General features: G+C 35.0%; 1 protein-coding gene across 1 annotated transcript; it reads right to left on the bottom strand.

The window, feature by feature from the left end:
* Positions 1–10,097: 10,097 nt before the first annotated feature.
* Positions 10,098–11,042, bottom strand: LOC101965622 (olfactory receptor 52E8). The gene has a single exon (XM_005342095.2). It carries the CDS (start codon positions 11,040–11,042, stop codon positions 10,098–10,100), a length of 945 nt encoding a protein of 314 aa, XP_005342152.2.
* Between the last annotated feature and the right edge of the window lie 4,909 nt (positions 11,043–15,951).

Below are 15,951 nucleotides of genomic sequence, written 5' to 3'. Positions count from 1 at the left end.
AACAATTGATCACCTCAATGAATAAGAAATATTTGTAGGTTCTTTCTAAATATGCTTCCTCCAACAGGAATCACCAGGATTGATGAATCTCTAATTCTGCATGGCAGGAAACAGCTGTTTTTTTTCTCACAGCTGTGTCTGTGCCATTATCTGTTTGATTCAAACAACTGCAATGCCATTTTAATTCTAATTTGGAGTATCTTTCACTCTATACTTTAGCTAATCAACAGGTAATTACGTTTGTGTTGGTTATAGAAGTGTATAATTAGTAAGTATCTGTGATCTTTATGCTTCACTTTACTAAGGTATTCAAAAGTTGGACATTACCTTTTCAAGGATCTCGTCATTCTATAAATGCACATACTTAAATACAGCTCTCTTCACCCTTTTCCTGTTCTGCACCTATGCCTTCACTCACAAGAACCTAAAGCTGGCAGTGCTCCAGAGAGCCATCCCTAAAAGGAACAGAGGGAACACATGCTCAGCCACCAGGAGCTGGAGTTATGGCTGACTCCAGATTCCACATGGTTAAAGGATGAACATGGTGAGGGAATTGGTGATCTTCTGGGGATAATAGTCCTTTTCCAAAACTACAAGACCTAAATTACTTTGAAGTGGAATAATTCTCATGAACTATCTGTTAAGATAATTAACAAAGGATTGTTTCCAAAGGTCTGCTGAGTGCTTTGTTATGGGATGTATTTGCTGAATACATCCAAACACATATGATACCTTAGAACTAAAGAAAAAGGTCTTATTAATGTACTGAAACCACCATTTGTTAGATCCTAAGATTAGAGCTTAAAATTTCTTCTCTCATTTGATCTTCAAAGCAGCATTTGGAAAGAAAAGTTAGAATTTATCAGAAGAGTAAACAGAAAGACCAATAGACTTAAGAATTGTTCATAAAGTTTACAACTAATAAACATAACATTAGTACCTGAATCCAGGTAGCTCTGGCTACAAATTTCATTTGTTTAAACCAATATTTCATTAAGATTTTAAAAAAATGAGTTATGCTTGGGTTAAAGTCTATAATCCTGTACAAAATGCTTAAATGCATGTTTAGAGTGACATTGTCCAAAATGATAAAAATGCCTTTACAAGCTGGGTCCTCTGAGTACTCTGGCATCACTTCCTGCCATCCAGCTCATTCTTGATTTTCCTTGAGTCTCAACCAAATTGCCTTTCTGTGCTGTCTGCCTGCTTAACATAATTTCACTTTTTTTTTAAAGAGAGAGAGAGGTAAAGAGAGAGAGAGAATTTTAATATTTATTATTTAGTTACCAGCGGGCACAGCATCTTTGTTTACAGCATCTTTGTTTGTAGGTGGTGCTGTGGATCGAACCCGGGTCTCACGCATACCAGGAGGGCATGCTACCGCTTGAGCCACATCCCCAGCCCTCACGTTTTTGCTTCTAGCAGCTAATGCTCTTCCCCACACCTTACCCATGCCTTCTTAGTTCCTTCCTCATTTTAAGGTTACAGATGGGATGTCACTTCCTTAAGGTAAACGTAGGAAGAAGATGTCTGTGTTTTCATGAATTGACACTGATAATCTGTCTTCCCCAACTGAATTTTGAAACTTTGCCCCTTCTTTGTAGGTATCTGTTGCTGGCCCATTATAACTTCTCAAAAGTTCTACTTATCTCAACCCATCATGTTGTGTATAACTTTGTTTTTGGGGAAAAAAAAAGACCCCACTTTTTTCTAACTTGTTCACTCTCTAGTCACTGGTAGCATCTTCTATTCTCTACTCTAGATGCCATCATTGTCAATAACTTAAACCCTTTCATAACTTCACTTGAGCTCATGCATCTCCTACCTTATATGTCATATTTTTCCAGTTTGTTTCTTTCTGTCCTGCATCTTCAGCAGTCCATTCCTCATCTTCTCTGCCTTAGCCAACAAGACATGCAACATCATTCTCTTACGTGTGCCTAAATTGACATCTTTTCTCAGGTGATTACAGTCTCTTGGGTATTCTTGCCTTTATTAATTTTACTCTTAGTGTAAATAGCAGGTGTTATGCCACAGATACATTTAGGGATAGATTTATATTAAATTACTCACTGTAACTGTAAATACATCATTTTCTCTTTTTTTTTTAAAGAGAGAGTGAGAGAGGAGAGAGAGAGAGAGAGAGAGAGAGAGAGAGAGAGAGAGAGAGAGATTTTTAATATTTATTTTTTAGTTCTCGGTGGACACAACATCTTTGTTGTTATGTGGTGCTGAGGATCAAACCCGGGCCACACGCATGCCAGGCGAGCACGCTACCGCTTGAGCCACATCCCCAGCCCCCATCATTTTCTCTTAATCCAAGTCAGCAAAAGTCTTTAATGAACTCTTGTGCGATTCAGGTCACTTGTCCTACAAAAACATCTAGAGAGCCCATAGACAAAAAAAATATGAGAAAAAATAATTTTATTTTCTATTATGATAAAAGTAAAGACATGTATCACCTTATTACCCTCCCCTATATACAAACCAAAAGTGCCTCATTCTTGTCCACCCCTTTGGTAGGTAAATTCAGTCTCTCCATCTGTTTTTACTTCTAAGACCTATAATGATTCCAATTTCTTAGTAATAATCCTATTACAAATCTAAACATATCAGACAATTTAATCCCTAATCTTCAGAATTGTAAAACTTAATTCAGTGACCTTTCCTTGTCTATACCTTTTTGTCATCTGTGATGATAAAACAGATGGTCTGTTAAAGGTTCACATCAGAGCAAGTTAATAATCTCATGACATTTGTTATTGTAGAAGGTTTGAAGGCTATCAGGACCCACCAAGTAAACATAGTATTTCCATTAAATAATGGTAGTGCACACATGATTTATTTGGTTTTACATTAATGGGTTTGCAGGTTGGGATCATCTAGAAGCAATAGCCAACTGGGAAAATAAGGTAGGCAGGCAGGGAACTTTCAGGGGAAAGGGAAGTTTGCATTTCTAGGTGATGTGGCTCAGCTGCATTGTGGGGGAGTTTCTAGGTTAGAGAGCTCTGAAGAGTCCCTTAAGAATTGGGCATTTAAATCTCCAGATTTATTTTATTTATGGCTATAGACATTGGGCATAGTTTTGCTGGATATGCATGGTAGGCAGACTGCAAATAGCTCAAAATGTTCTTATTGAATGGCCAGAACCCCAACAGAGCAGATTAATGCCCAAGAAGTATGAGCTGCATGGGAAAATAAAAAGTCTGAAATAATATGTAAGAAATAAAGACAGAGCCAGACATTAGATACAAAAAGAGGAGAATCTGATGGGTCTTCCAGTCCTTATTGGAGCAGGAAATGAACAAATGAAAAAAGGCCCCAATTCTAAATTTAAGGGGGAGTACATTAAAGGCAGGGATAAGGTTTCAGTGGGAGGAGTCTTGGTTCAGTGATCTTGTCTATACCTTTTTGTCATCTATGATGATAAAACAGATGGTCTATTAAAGGTTCACATCAGAGCACCTTAATAGAACAATGGCTACATACTTAATCTTGCTTAGGCTTGCTTTGGGGTGTGGCAAGAGTCTTGCAGTAAACAGGTTGATTGGCATTTTGACAAGCCACATCCATCTCCACAAATATGCTAGAATTTGCTAGAATTTGAGCAGTGAGCTAGGCTGGGCCCCACATGAACCAGGCATTCTCAAACCAGTGGGTTCCTACTGGGCATTCCTGATACCAGGCTTTTCTGCCTTAACGGCTAAAACATCATTCAGTTTACCCATGGCTCATAAATGGCTCCCGGCATATGATTATTGATGTTTTTAAGCCAATGTATGTTTAAAACATCAACTTAATAAGGCAAATCTCTAATCTAATGTATTTCCATCTGTTGTGATGAAATATAAACATAGGGGACATCATGGGCATATTTGTATACCTAACACTCCATGGCTGTATCTGTACTACTGAACTGGGATGGGAGGAGTATCTCCTACAATGAAGCCTGATTCACCATCACCATACCAATTGTCCCCTAACATGGAATGTAATTCTGGAGTCCCTATGTTTATTCTGTCTCCTCAAAATTATTTCACATTTTCTCTGGATCCAGATCAATTCTGTTTTCATCTCCAAACCCACTGAGCTACCGATTTCACAGCAACAGGGGAAAAAAAAAAAAAAGAGCTGCAAAAGAAAATCCCATCTACACCTCCACTCATGCACCTCTCTCTGAATTTGTACATCTTCAATGATTTCCTGCTTGTATTGTAACAATGACCTGGAGGCTGCTTTTGTAAAGGCTCTGACTCTTCACATTGGCCTGCATATGTCTGGTGGCTGGCTAAATATGGTATAACAGATTAGTATTTTGGCCTTCATATTGCATCTGCCCCCTTTGGCTACATTAATCTTTGGATCAGATCCCTTCTCAACTCTGTAGGTTAACATGTTAATCATTCAAGGAGTGTTTTTCTAAAAACTAGTAATAAAAGATTGATAGGACCTACATTTGCTTAATATCTTCTTCCATTTGAAGGCTGAAAATATCAAGATAAATGTAACTAAGATATCTCAAGAATTCAGCTAGTATTATGCACCATTTCATACTATACCACTGGAGTTGTGCCTAAAAGGATGCAGTCAATGGCACAACTTAGTTCCATTTTGCTACTCTTCCCTACACCAATTATCCTCTTTAGCATATCTCAATGTTCCCATTTCCAGGAACAGGGCAACTTTCAAGCAATCATCTCCTCTGAAGCCATAAAGACCCTGCAAAACTGATCTGAGATAATGATCAACCAGACCACAGGTTGACCAAGATGGCTTGGCTATTCATACTTCTTGCCTCTGCTTTGTCCTTCCCCTCTATCATGCTTGAGCTATTGCATCACCTTGAAGACAGGTCTTAGTTCACTATAGCTTACTCTTCCTAGTATGTCTACCACACAGAATAAATTCATTTCCCGATTTTACCACCCTCATCTCTTATTTGGTATATTGAGGCAGGTGGTTGGGTCTGGTCTCTTAGGACCCTTGGAGACAGGCCCTTCAGCAAGGACTCCAGTAACAATGTGAATGGAATGTTACTCCTCACAAAAACCAACATCTCCATTTTCTAACATTGTGTAATGTATCCTATCTTTGTTGCATCTCAACTGATATGCTCTGGTGTTTCTCCATTCTGTCTAATCGGTAATCATTACTACCTTTCAATATTAGCACTCCTATCAATATATGAACAAGCTACCTTAAAAAAAGATATAGTGAGATATATCTATAGAAATTCTTATGTACCATGTACCTATTAGATATTGACCAATTTATCTTATAGCATTTTACAGTAAAACCTGTGAAATAGTTGTTTATACTCACTTTCCCCAATTTTACTACTCTAATGCTTAAACACAGTGCAGTTAAATCTATCCACAGGTGACAAAGGATATGGCCTTTTGAAAACCCATATAATGTAATTTCATCCAACTACTTTGTATGTTCATTTGAATTTTATTATCTGGGGAATAGGTAAATTACTTTTGGATTTGTTGATTCATTATGAAACAAAGCTGAGAAAGACCTCCAAGTTTACCTTGTTCCATATGCTCTCATTACAATATAGAGGTAATGATCATTCTATTGGTTTTTAGCTTAGTGTCCATTTAGAATATGTTTTATCATGTATACTTATTCCTTTATGCAGTTCCCTGAGTACCTTAGTCCATTTTCTGCTCCTATAATAGAATACCTCAGACTATCTAATCTATAAAGAACTGATTTTTTTTTAAACTATTCTAGAGTCTGGAAGTCCAAAGCACAGTGCCAGCATCTGGTAAGGTCCTTCTAGTTATGTCACAACATGTATTAGAATATCACATAGTGAGGAAGGATACAAACAAGAATTAGATTAAAATCAATCTGAATGCATCCTTTCATGAGCAGGTGATTCCCATGATCACAGTATTACCCATTTCTGAAGGTGATCCCCTATTGCCTAAGTACCTGTTAGTACTGTTAAAAATGCTATTTAATTTTAACATAAGTCTTAGAGTAGTCACTCATTAGCCTTCACATTAGCCTTCCTTCATATCTCTATATGATTCCTTCATAGAAGAACTGGAAGATATAGTCTCACATATACTTGGAATTTGGTTTTGGTATTCTGGCTCTTAGGAACATGAATTTTTCTTTAGTCATTGGGTTTTGGATCTGGAAACTGCCTCAGGTTGAAAACTAAGCAACATATTTGACCATTTTATTCAGACATCAAATTTCTGTGTCATATCCTTGGTTTTTATTTAGAGATACAGAATGAAAAATATCTTTGTTGGTTGACAACCGGCTGACCTCTAGGAATAGCACATTTTAATAGCTATCCCTGTCCCTCTCTCTACATGAAGCCAGTTAGTCACGACTCTGGCCTTGACAATTTACACAAAAAGAATTACCATCTTCTTTCAGATGATTAAATGCTGCCACTTGACCTGTGTTTTTTTTTTTTTTTAGTTGAATAGTCTCATTCACATACTTGTACCTTGTTTTTATAATAGTGCTTTCTACTTTTATACTAAACAAAAAAGGCTAGCCACCATTGCATCCTCAATGATTATGGTACCTTCTCCCTTACATTCCTTCATGTTCACTTAATGAAATGTCCTCTAGTGATTTCCATGGACCATATTTTACTGGTGGTTTTTGGCATCTTATAATATATTATGTCCAGAACACTGGTACCTTTCTGTATAATGTGTCATGACATTACTATCATTTTTATCTTACTCATTATGTAACATCATTTTTCCAAATTTCTGAAAGCTAAACTACAATATATTAGCACCATCTCCCAAGTTTCTTGCAAAGACATTTAGTCTTATGTCATGGAGGTTTGCTTCCATATCAATAAAATTTCCATATCTAATTATTAATTAAGTATCTCATCATCATTGTTGTTTTTGTTTTGTTTTGATACATCTTTTAATCTGAGATTTTAAAATTTTTTTAGATTTTTCAACCCAGATGTGACCATTCTAAATCTTGGTGTCCTACTCTTTCTCAAACATGACTTGAATTTGACCTAGAACATGTTCTAGGGTGAAGACTTTCATCTTCTCTGGAGCTCTACTACTCCTAATTTTCTTTGCTCATCAAGCATTGTTAATAAGAGTTAATTATATTCTTTCAAAACGTCACATGTTAATCCAGGTTTATCTTAAAGTAATGATTAATAATGGTCTCATTTTCATATTTTTAATATATCAGTGTCCCTAAACGTAGTCATACAATTTTGTGTTCTTAATAAGTATGACTTATGATTTAAGTTTTGATTATGATTTGTTTTGATTTCTAATATACCTCTCTTTCCTTAATCATTTTCTTCATGACATACTGATTTATTATCTGTCCTTAAAAAACTTGAGTTTTTTTGACTTCCGAGCCACGCTCCCCCCCTTTTTTTGTACTGGGAATTTAACTCAGGGCACTTAACACTGAGCCACATCCCCACCCAGTCCTATTTTGTATTTTATTTAGAGACAGGGTCTCACTGAGTTGCTTAGTGCCTCGCTAAGTTGCTGAAGCTGGCTTTGAATTCATGATCCTCCTGTATCAATCTCCCTAGCTGCTGGGATTAAAAGTGTGCTCCACTGTGCCCAACCCAAGCTTAAATTTGTACTTATTCTTTATTCCACATGTATTTTTCTCTCTCTAGCTTAAAACAAAACAAAATAAAAACCTTTCTAATACATATCAATCTATGTCAGAAATAATATGATCATTGTGTTCCAGCCACTATTTCCTATTCTCTCACACTATCTCACCTCTGAAAGATTATACCACATTTTTAGAACATGAAATTATTTGGTCAATATTTAGGTTAATTTATTTTATGCAGATTCCTAGTTGCTGTCTTCCCATCAAACATACATTTTATGAAGCATGTGTTCCATGTATTTTACGTGACCCTTGTCATGAGTGGTCATTGTAGGAGTTTAGCATGCATTTCCTGAATGAGTCTTTTTCACGTAAGAAATTGCCTGGACTATTATGTGATTTTTAACCTTAAAAAATTACTACATTTTTTACATGTTACTGACTACTCTAGAACATGTATTGTCATGAATGTAGAAGTAAGTGAAAATACTTTCTCAATATTCACTAAAATTCACACATGGGGAAATTTTCCATTTAAGTGGGATCATGAGGCACAGGTTAGTCTTTGCCCTTACATTCACCTACAAACACTCTGTATAAACAGAGCTAGAAGATGATTCTTGGAAGCCATTCATCCAGATTTTCTAATTGAATTGATATTCCTTTTTTTTTTTTGAATCTTTGTCTTCTCTACGTTCACTAGAAGTCCTTCATCATTTGCCATCAGAATTTATGAAAATCAGCCCCCTAAATGATCAAATTATTTTTAGTTTAAGCGCGAAGTTTGTAATTTAAATATTACTGTTCCATAATATTTTCTAAATTTCAGATTTTATCAAGATCATGATAAATTAACTGCAAATAGAACCAAATCTCTTGTAGGATTTCAAAAGTATTTCTGTCGCCTTTAATTCTATAGATTGGCACATGATGCAAAGTATTCTGAGGGATACACTGTCTTATTGCTTTCATTTTAGAGCATAGTGATATTGATTATTAAAAATTAGAAATGAAAACATTAGCTGTCAGCAGTGTTTTTCAAAATATTAATATCTCTATTTCCCATTCAGGAAACTGAGATATGGATTTTTATCAAAATGTATCTTGAAAAAAATTAAGACAGCCAGTGATAGTTTGTTTACAATTCACAACTGAACACTGTGGGTTGAAAGGCATGAGTCTTAAACTCTAACTTTTACTGCCACTCTTAAAATTTTAGGCATACAATTGTATTCCATCATAACCAAGACAATGTCAAATTGAGTATGATAAAATAAGTTTATACAATCAGAAACCTGAACATCAGGTGGACACTTTCCTTTCAAGGAAAAGGGTGTGTTATCTTCTTAGGATCAGCTGAAAAGACCTCTGTGATACTCCATACCTGCAGTCCCTCATAGGTCTTACCTTGTTCAGAAAGAAGAAATTAAAAATTCAAGGGCAAAAATGGCATGATACTTACTGTGTAATCACATGATCCTCTCTAAAACCACAGTTTGAGAGGAGCACTCTACTCACAGAAAAACATGGCAAAATGTACTACTGACTTATATACAAAGCTATTTTGGTCACCAACGGGATATGATAGATGGTAAAGCACTGTAATCTTCATACCACCTACTCATGAAGACTTATCCTACAAGATTCTCCATACAAATTCCAGTTATTAGACTTCACAAAAGAAAGAAGAATGAGCAGTATCAGTAAAGAACACCGAGAATCACAATTTACAAGGAAACAATGTTTCTCTATTTTGTAATAAAGAATAGGAGGAAATAGGTATATCAGTCTCATCATGGAATGGGACAACAGATTACAGGTATTCTCTGAGAATCAACTAGAACATGTTGAACAAACAAAAGGAGAAAAAAATGATTCATCAATTTTGGATATTCTTAAGTGTTTTGTGGAAGTATTTTTGAGAATAAATATTATTTAGAAATTAAAAAAAATTCACCCTAGGTAGAGAAAAATAACACATCATAAAAAAACTCAAGAAGGCCTCTGCAAAGGATATAGTAAGAGTTTCTTCACCTCCTTGTTCAGAAGGTATTTATTTTACTAGCACCATCCCAGTTTCAAGGGTAAAATTAAGTTTCAGTCTATTCCAACAGAATATGTAGACAAAACTGTTAACTGACAGCTAAAAATAGAAGTCTTCTCAGAGATGTTAGGAAAAAAGTTAAGGACAACATCTCTTGATAAAGCTGATAAAATTGAACAATAGAAGAGTCTTGAGGAAGCAAACATAACAACAAAAAAAAACCCTCATAAAATAGTGAGAATACTATGAGACAAATATATCACAAACAAATCTCCTATGTCAGATACCTTCTCAGCAAATTTATTGAGAACAAAATATAAAAATGAGAATAAATACTTTAAACATTACAAGTAGAAGATGTAGGTTTAGGCTTATATATAAAGGGCTTATGTTGTTGTAATTGTGTCATCATTGTGTTTTCCTAAGTCGAGGAATCTTGTGAAGGGATGAGTTTGCCATTTTAGATTTTGTGTGATGTCAAAATTTGAAGGACACGTTCTCTGATTCTCTTGGTTCTTATGCCATAGATCACTGGGTTTACCATAGGTGGAACAAGGAGGTAGATGTTGGCCACCAAAATGTGAATATGGGGAGCCACATTGTGCCCGAACCTGTGAGTGAGGAAGGAGAAAAAGGCTGGAGTGTAGGCTACTAGGATGACACACACATGGGATCCACAGGTGCCGAGGGTCTTGAGCCGAGCTTCCTTGGATGGAAGACGGAAGACAGTGTAAAGGATCACAACATAGGAGCATATGATTAATATGAAATCTAAGCCCCCTGTGAGAAAGGCAGCAGTCAGGCTGTATATTCTGCAGACCCTGGTCTTGGCACAAGCAAGCTTGATCAGAGCCATGAATTCACAGTAAGTGTGAGGGATGATATTGGTTCTGCAGTAGGGAAGCCACCGAAGCATGAATGGCTGAGGACTGAAAAGTAAAACCCCTCGAATAACAATAGCCAGCCCCAAGTTCCTGATGACTCTGTGTGTCAGGATGGTGGAATGTTTCAGAGGATTGCAGATGGCCACATAGCGGTCAAAGGCCATGGCCAAGATAAACCCTGAGGCCATACTACAGTGTGAATGAATGAGAAATACTTGTATAAGGCAGGCTTCAAAATAGATTTCCCTGTCATGGAACCAAAAAATACTGAGGATTTTAGGCATAGCTGTGGTGCAGATGACCAGGTCAGTCACAGAGAGCATACACAGGAAGAGGTACATGGGCTCATGCAGATTGGAATCTGTTTTGATAATGAAGAGAATAGAGAAATTGCCCAGGAGAGCACTCAGGTAAACAAAGCAGAAGGGCACTGACAACCAGGTGTGGACTGATTCCATTCCTGGAATGCCAAGGAGAAGGAAGATACCAGGATGGAAACTGGTGTTATTTGACAATGACATGATGAAAGCCACTGGCTGGGTTCAGCTGTGAATTGGATTCTTTTATATACACCCGTCCATTCACATGCTGATGTCCTTACATATTAACTTACACAGAATACTTGCCATATTTTTTACCACCCAAACAAAGAGCAAATAGGACCCAATCTCTAATTTCAGATTTTAACATTCAATATGAAGAAAATGGTATTTGCATGTGAGTATTGCAGTTGAAGTTATATGAACAAGTTGTTCCCAGGATACAATAGTGAAGAAATTTATTCCACTTGAATGAGTCAAATGATTTCATAGACAAGGGGCTTAGTCTTTGTTGTGAAGCATTCTGGACCTTTAAAATAAAGAGAAAAATATATATTTAAAAAATTCAAATTTGGAACACATTATTAACTCTACTGAGAAAAAAAATAGCTTTTGTGGGCTGGGGATGTGGCTCAAGCGGTAGCGCGCTCGCCTGGCATGCGTGCGGCCCGGGTTTGAGCCTCAGCACCACATACCAACAAAGATGTTGTGTCCGCCGAGAACTAAAAAATAAATATTAAAAAAATTCTCTCTCTCTCTCTAAAAAAAAAAAAAAAAAAAAATGTTGTGTCCGCTGAAAACTAAAATAATAAATAAGAAAAAAAATTGTCTTTTAAAAAAAAATAGCTTTTGTGTATATGTAGAGAGATTAGTTCCTACACTTCTTTAAATAATTTTTTAAGACTGAAAATAGAAAATTTATATACTTATGATGTTTTGAAATATGTATACATTGCGGAATAGTTCAATAAAATGTTTAACATATGAGTTATCCTAAATATTTTTTTTGTGATAAGAACACTAAAAACTCTCAACAATTTTCAATAATTCAGTACATTTTTATTAACTGTAGGCACTATGTGTTGAAATAGATATTTTGACTGATTATAGCTTGGCTCAAAAATAATTACCTGCCACAAGAGTATGGCTGATACTCTATTTAGCTCAAAGAAACAGATACAGAGTGTATCCCTGTTTAGAAACTTTAGGTGTTACTTTTATATATCTTTCCTTTGGTAAAAGAGTCTAGATAATATTCAATTAAAGTTCTTAATTAGTACATTGTAATTGTGGCAAGGGAAATTTAGGAACAAATCTTCTGTTTCCTTAAATCTATAATGTCATTGTCATATTAATAAATTTTAAAAGTAGTTTTGAATAAATGAATTCTAAGTTGAGATGATTTATTGAAAGTTCGAGTTCTGCTATGGTAGTTCAACAGAATTATGCATTAGCAGTTTCCTTTTAAAAATCTTCCAAATTTTATGAATTCTTTCACCAGTACCACCTAACTCCAAAACCCTGGTAATTACCATTTTACTGGATACATTATGAGCTCAGATTTTATAAATTTCTATGTGTGAGATCCTGTCACATTTGTTTTTTTTGTGTGTGTGTGTTATAAAATGAGTAGCTGAGATCATCATGATACATTATTAGTTAATTAATAAAAATTTGCTGTGTATTATACTTACCTTGTTTTCTTAAAAAAAGATTCTTTGAGTAGACCTAGGTAAAATGAAGCACCTGAAACACTACAAACCAGAATGAAATATCTGAGACATTTTAAACAAATCCGCTGGCAGAATCTGTAAGTTGCATATCAAGGGATATAGAAATAAAATATTGCCTATTTATAAAAGACTTGAGGGAATAGAAGATTTTTTCCTCAATTCCCCTTGCCACAATTATAACATAAAAATAAATAATTTTGATTGACAGTGATCTAGACTCTTTACCAAAGGAATGAGCTACAAATGTAAGACTAAAAGTTTCTAAACCAGGATACTCTCTGCATTTGTCTCCTCAAACTAAATAGAAAATGTGCTATACTTTTATGGCAAGTAATTATTTTTGAGCCAAGTTATAATCACTTTCAATTTATATCCCATTTGTTCTCTGACAAGCTCCTCTTTCCTTCTTCTTTCACAGCTAACAAAAAATTCTAATTGCAATGTTCTAAGGGCTACAGTAGACACTAGAACTTAACAATATAAAGTGAATTTTACTATGTTCTGAAGACACTAGAACTTAACAATATAAAGTGAATTTTACTATATCTAACTTACAGATTAGATGTACAAACAAAATCAGGGCACATTGTATCCTTAGAGACATACAAATCAGAGCAAAAATAAATAGCTGTAGATATAGGAAGTAGAAAAACTGCAAAAATAAAAGCTACAATTTTTATCAGTGTTATAATAGTATAACCAGGTAGGTGGCTGAACAAAATAGTTCATCTCTGTTAGGTTGCAAATTTCTCAGATCTGTCCTCTTCAACTTCTAGTTCAGGGGTAGGTCAAAGAATTCAAAAGAGTCAATGGTTCTAGAGTCCAAAGAATGGCTAGGGAGAAAAATTAAACCTAAATTTTTCAATCAATTTTGAAGTTGGTAGTCCCTAAATATAGGCAGATTTCCCATTTTAAAAATGAATAAGAAGACAGTTTTTTTTAAACAAAAGAAATCTAAAATAATTTGGTAATGAAACTGGAATTTGACTCAATAAATATGGTGCAAGATTTATTTTGAATAATGGCTGTACTTTAGCAAATAAAACAGAAGTTGAAGAAGTAGTTGGTAGTACGTAAAGAACAGGTAAAGTATAGTCATGATTGTGCCATTAAATTTGCTCTTCAGAAGAGCTCTCTTTTTTAATCAGTAAATCAAGTTCAAAGGAATAGACCCTTATCACATTGTACAATAGGAGAATATGCCTATATTTCTAACCTAATTCCAGTCTCAAACTTTATAATAAATGTATTTGCTAAATTAATTTTCTTCTTAAGACTTAGTAAGGCCTGAATTAGAAGTTCAAATGGAATTAGAATTTTTTCAGTTGGGTAAAACAGAGTGGAGGAGTCAGGAACCCTGGAGCCTATTGGCATATGCCAGTAGCAATCTTGGACAAACAGGAGAGAAAATGAGTAAACATAGTTATTCTCTCTCTCCTCCCAAGGATTTCTTTCTATTTCATACTCTGCAGTTGTTCACTTTCAGCTCCTTGCTGAATACTTTAAACAACTTGGCTTACTCTTGACCATTTTTTCTGCATATCAAATACAAGTATGTGTCCTTTGCCCAACATGATGACAAAACAAAGGATCAGGGCAAATACTGTTAGATCTCCTATTTTAACCAAGAACTACTTATCCTTAGAAAATCTCAACTGTGTGGCGTGTCTTTCCTAGAGGCAAGATTAGATATCAAAATCCAATCTAATATCTAAAGCTAATGGGGAAAAGGAAGACCCAGAACAAGGTCTGGTTATTAAAGAAATTTGATAGTTGATACAGACCTTGAGTTCATAGAAATAAAAAAAAAAGATAGATTTTTTTTAAAAAAATTACATATTATCTTCTATGTTGACATGAAAAATTTCCTTTATAGAAGGTAATAATCATCTCCTTCTCATTTTCTCTTCCCTTATTCTCCTGGAACAATCACTTTAATTCTCCAATTTCAATCTATTTTTCTGATTCCTTTGGTCTTGATGAAGTGCCAAGGGCTTCCTTCTCTGCTTTTCTAATGAATGGAGAGGCTGAAATGGTTGACCCTACCTGTCTTGTGTCACCAGAAACTACAGCTCTGTCTTAATATGTTTTTCCCCCATATAACCTAGTTACATTAATAGATGGAAAATTACAGTTTACCACAGGAGACGAAGTGACCCAGAGGAGCATAAACTCTCTGTGGAGCCCATCATCTACCACAGTAGAGATTTTGAGTGGAAGATAGCAACAATCATTGGAATTTCTCTCTTCCACATTTTTTAAATTAAAAAATTGACAAAGGGAATAGAAAAGAGACAATTTCTTCTATGAAATCCATTTCACTATAAAACTCTTTTCATTGGGGATATATCAATTGGTCAAAAATATTTAGAAATATGCTTCTTCCAGTAAATTCCTTGAAATGTATGATCAGATGAGCTTCACATAATAATTTTTACTTTATTGAGTACACATAATCCTATGAGAAATGTAATGCAATAAAATCTCTGTTAATGCTATAGTTTTCATAGTTATCATTCCAAATTTCACAAAATACATTATTAAAATTATATTCAATAATTCACTTAACCATTGTCCACTTCCTGGGTATAATTGTGGTTTGTTTTTTTCTTTTTTTGATCCCCTTATTAGGGAAAACTTTGAAGATCAGTTCTTTATGCCAGTTTAATAGGAACATAATAGAAAAACAGAAAAAGAAAAAAAAAGACCTAGAATCTACTCGTATGAGTATTATCCTACAGAGAAATATGCAGAGAAAATTTTATGATCTCTTACTGCACCACCATATACATGGAAATCTTTCATACTCTTCAATTATTTATTTAATTGGTATACAGGTACTAAGTAATATTCTTGGGACTGGGGATGTAATAAACATACAAATAAGATCTGAAGTGTTATAAATATTTGATGTAATCAAAAAATCATCAATAAAATAATTATATAATATTTCAGGAAACAGAAAGTTCTTTGATAGAAGAAATTGAGGTGATATAGACTGATCAAAAGTAGGAGGAACATGGTGACAATGGCCAGGGAAGACCTCTGTGAGGAGATGATACTTAAATTGAGACTTAAATAAAAAGAATAAATCAATTCTTCAAAGAACTGAGGAAGAAAATTGCAAGAAAAGAACTATCACAAATATGGGGTACAGCATCCCTGGGGAAAAATTCCTAGCTAAGCGTTCAGGGAAGTGAAAAAGTTGGGACAGTTGAACATGGCAAGCCAATACAACAGAAAGAGTGTCCTCAGAGGAGGTTAAAGAGAGCGCAGGCTAGGCCATTTAGAACCTTATTGACCACTGCAAAAAAGGCTATAGGAACCAGAGTTTTTGGTGATATGTAATTTGATGTCCTCTATAGAGACTTGATAAA

The sequence above is a fragment of the Ictidomys tridecemlineatus genome, chromosome 4 (genome assembly GCF_052094955.1).
Source record: "Ictidomys tridecemlineatus isolate mIctTri1 chromosome 4, mIctTri1.hap1, whole genome shotgun sequence".
NCBI classification, from domain to species: domain Eukaryota; kingdom Metazoa; phylum Chordata; class Mammalia; order Rodentia; family Sciuridae; genus Ictidomys; species Ictidomys tridecemlineatus.
This window is presented reverse-complemented; position numbering and strand designations above follow the sequence as displayed.

Coding starts and splice junctions, on each gene's coding strand:
- LOC101965622 (XM_005342095.2), bottom strand. CDS start 11,042: ATGTCATTGTCAAATAACACCAGTTTCCATCCTGGTATCTTCCTTCTC.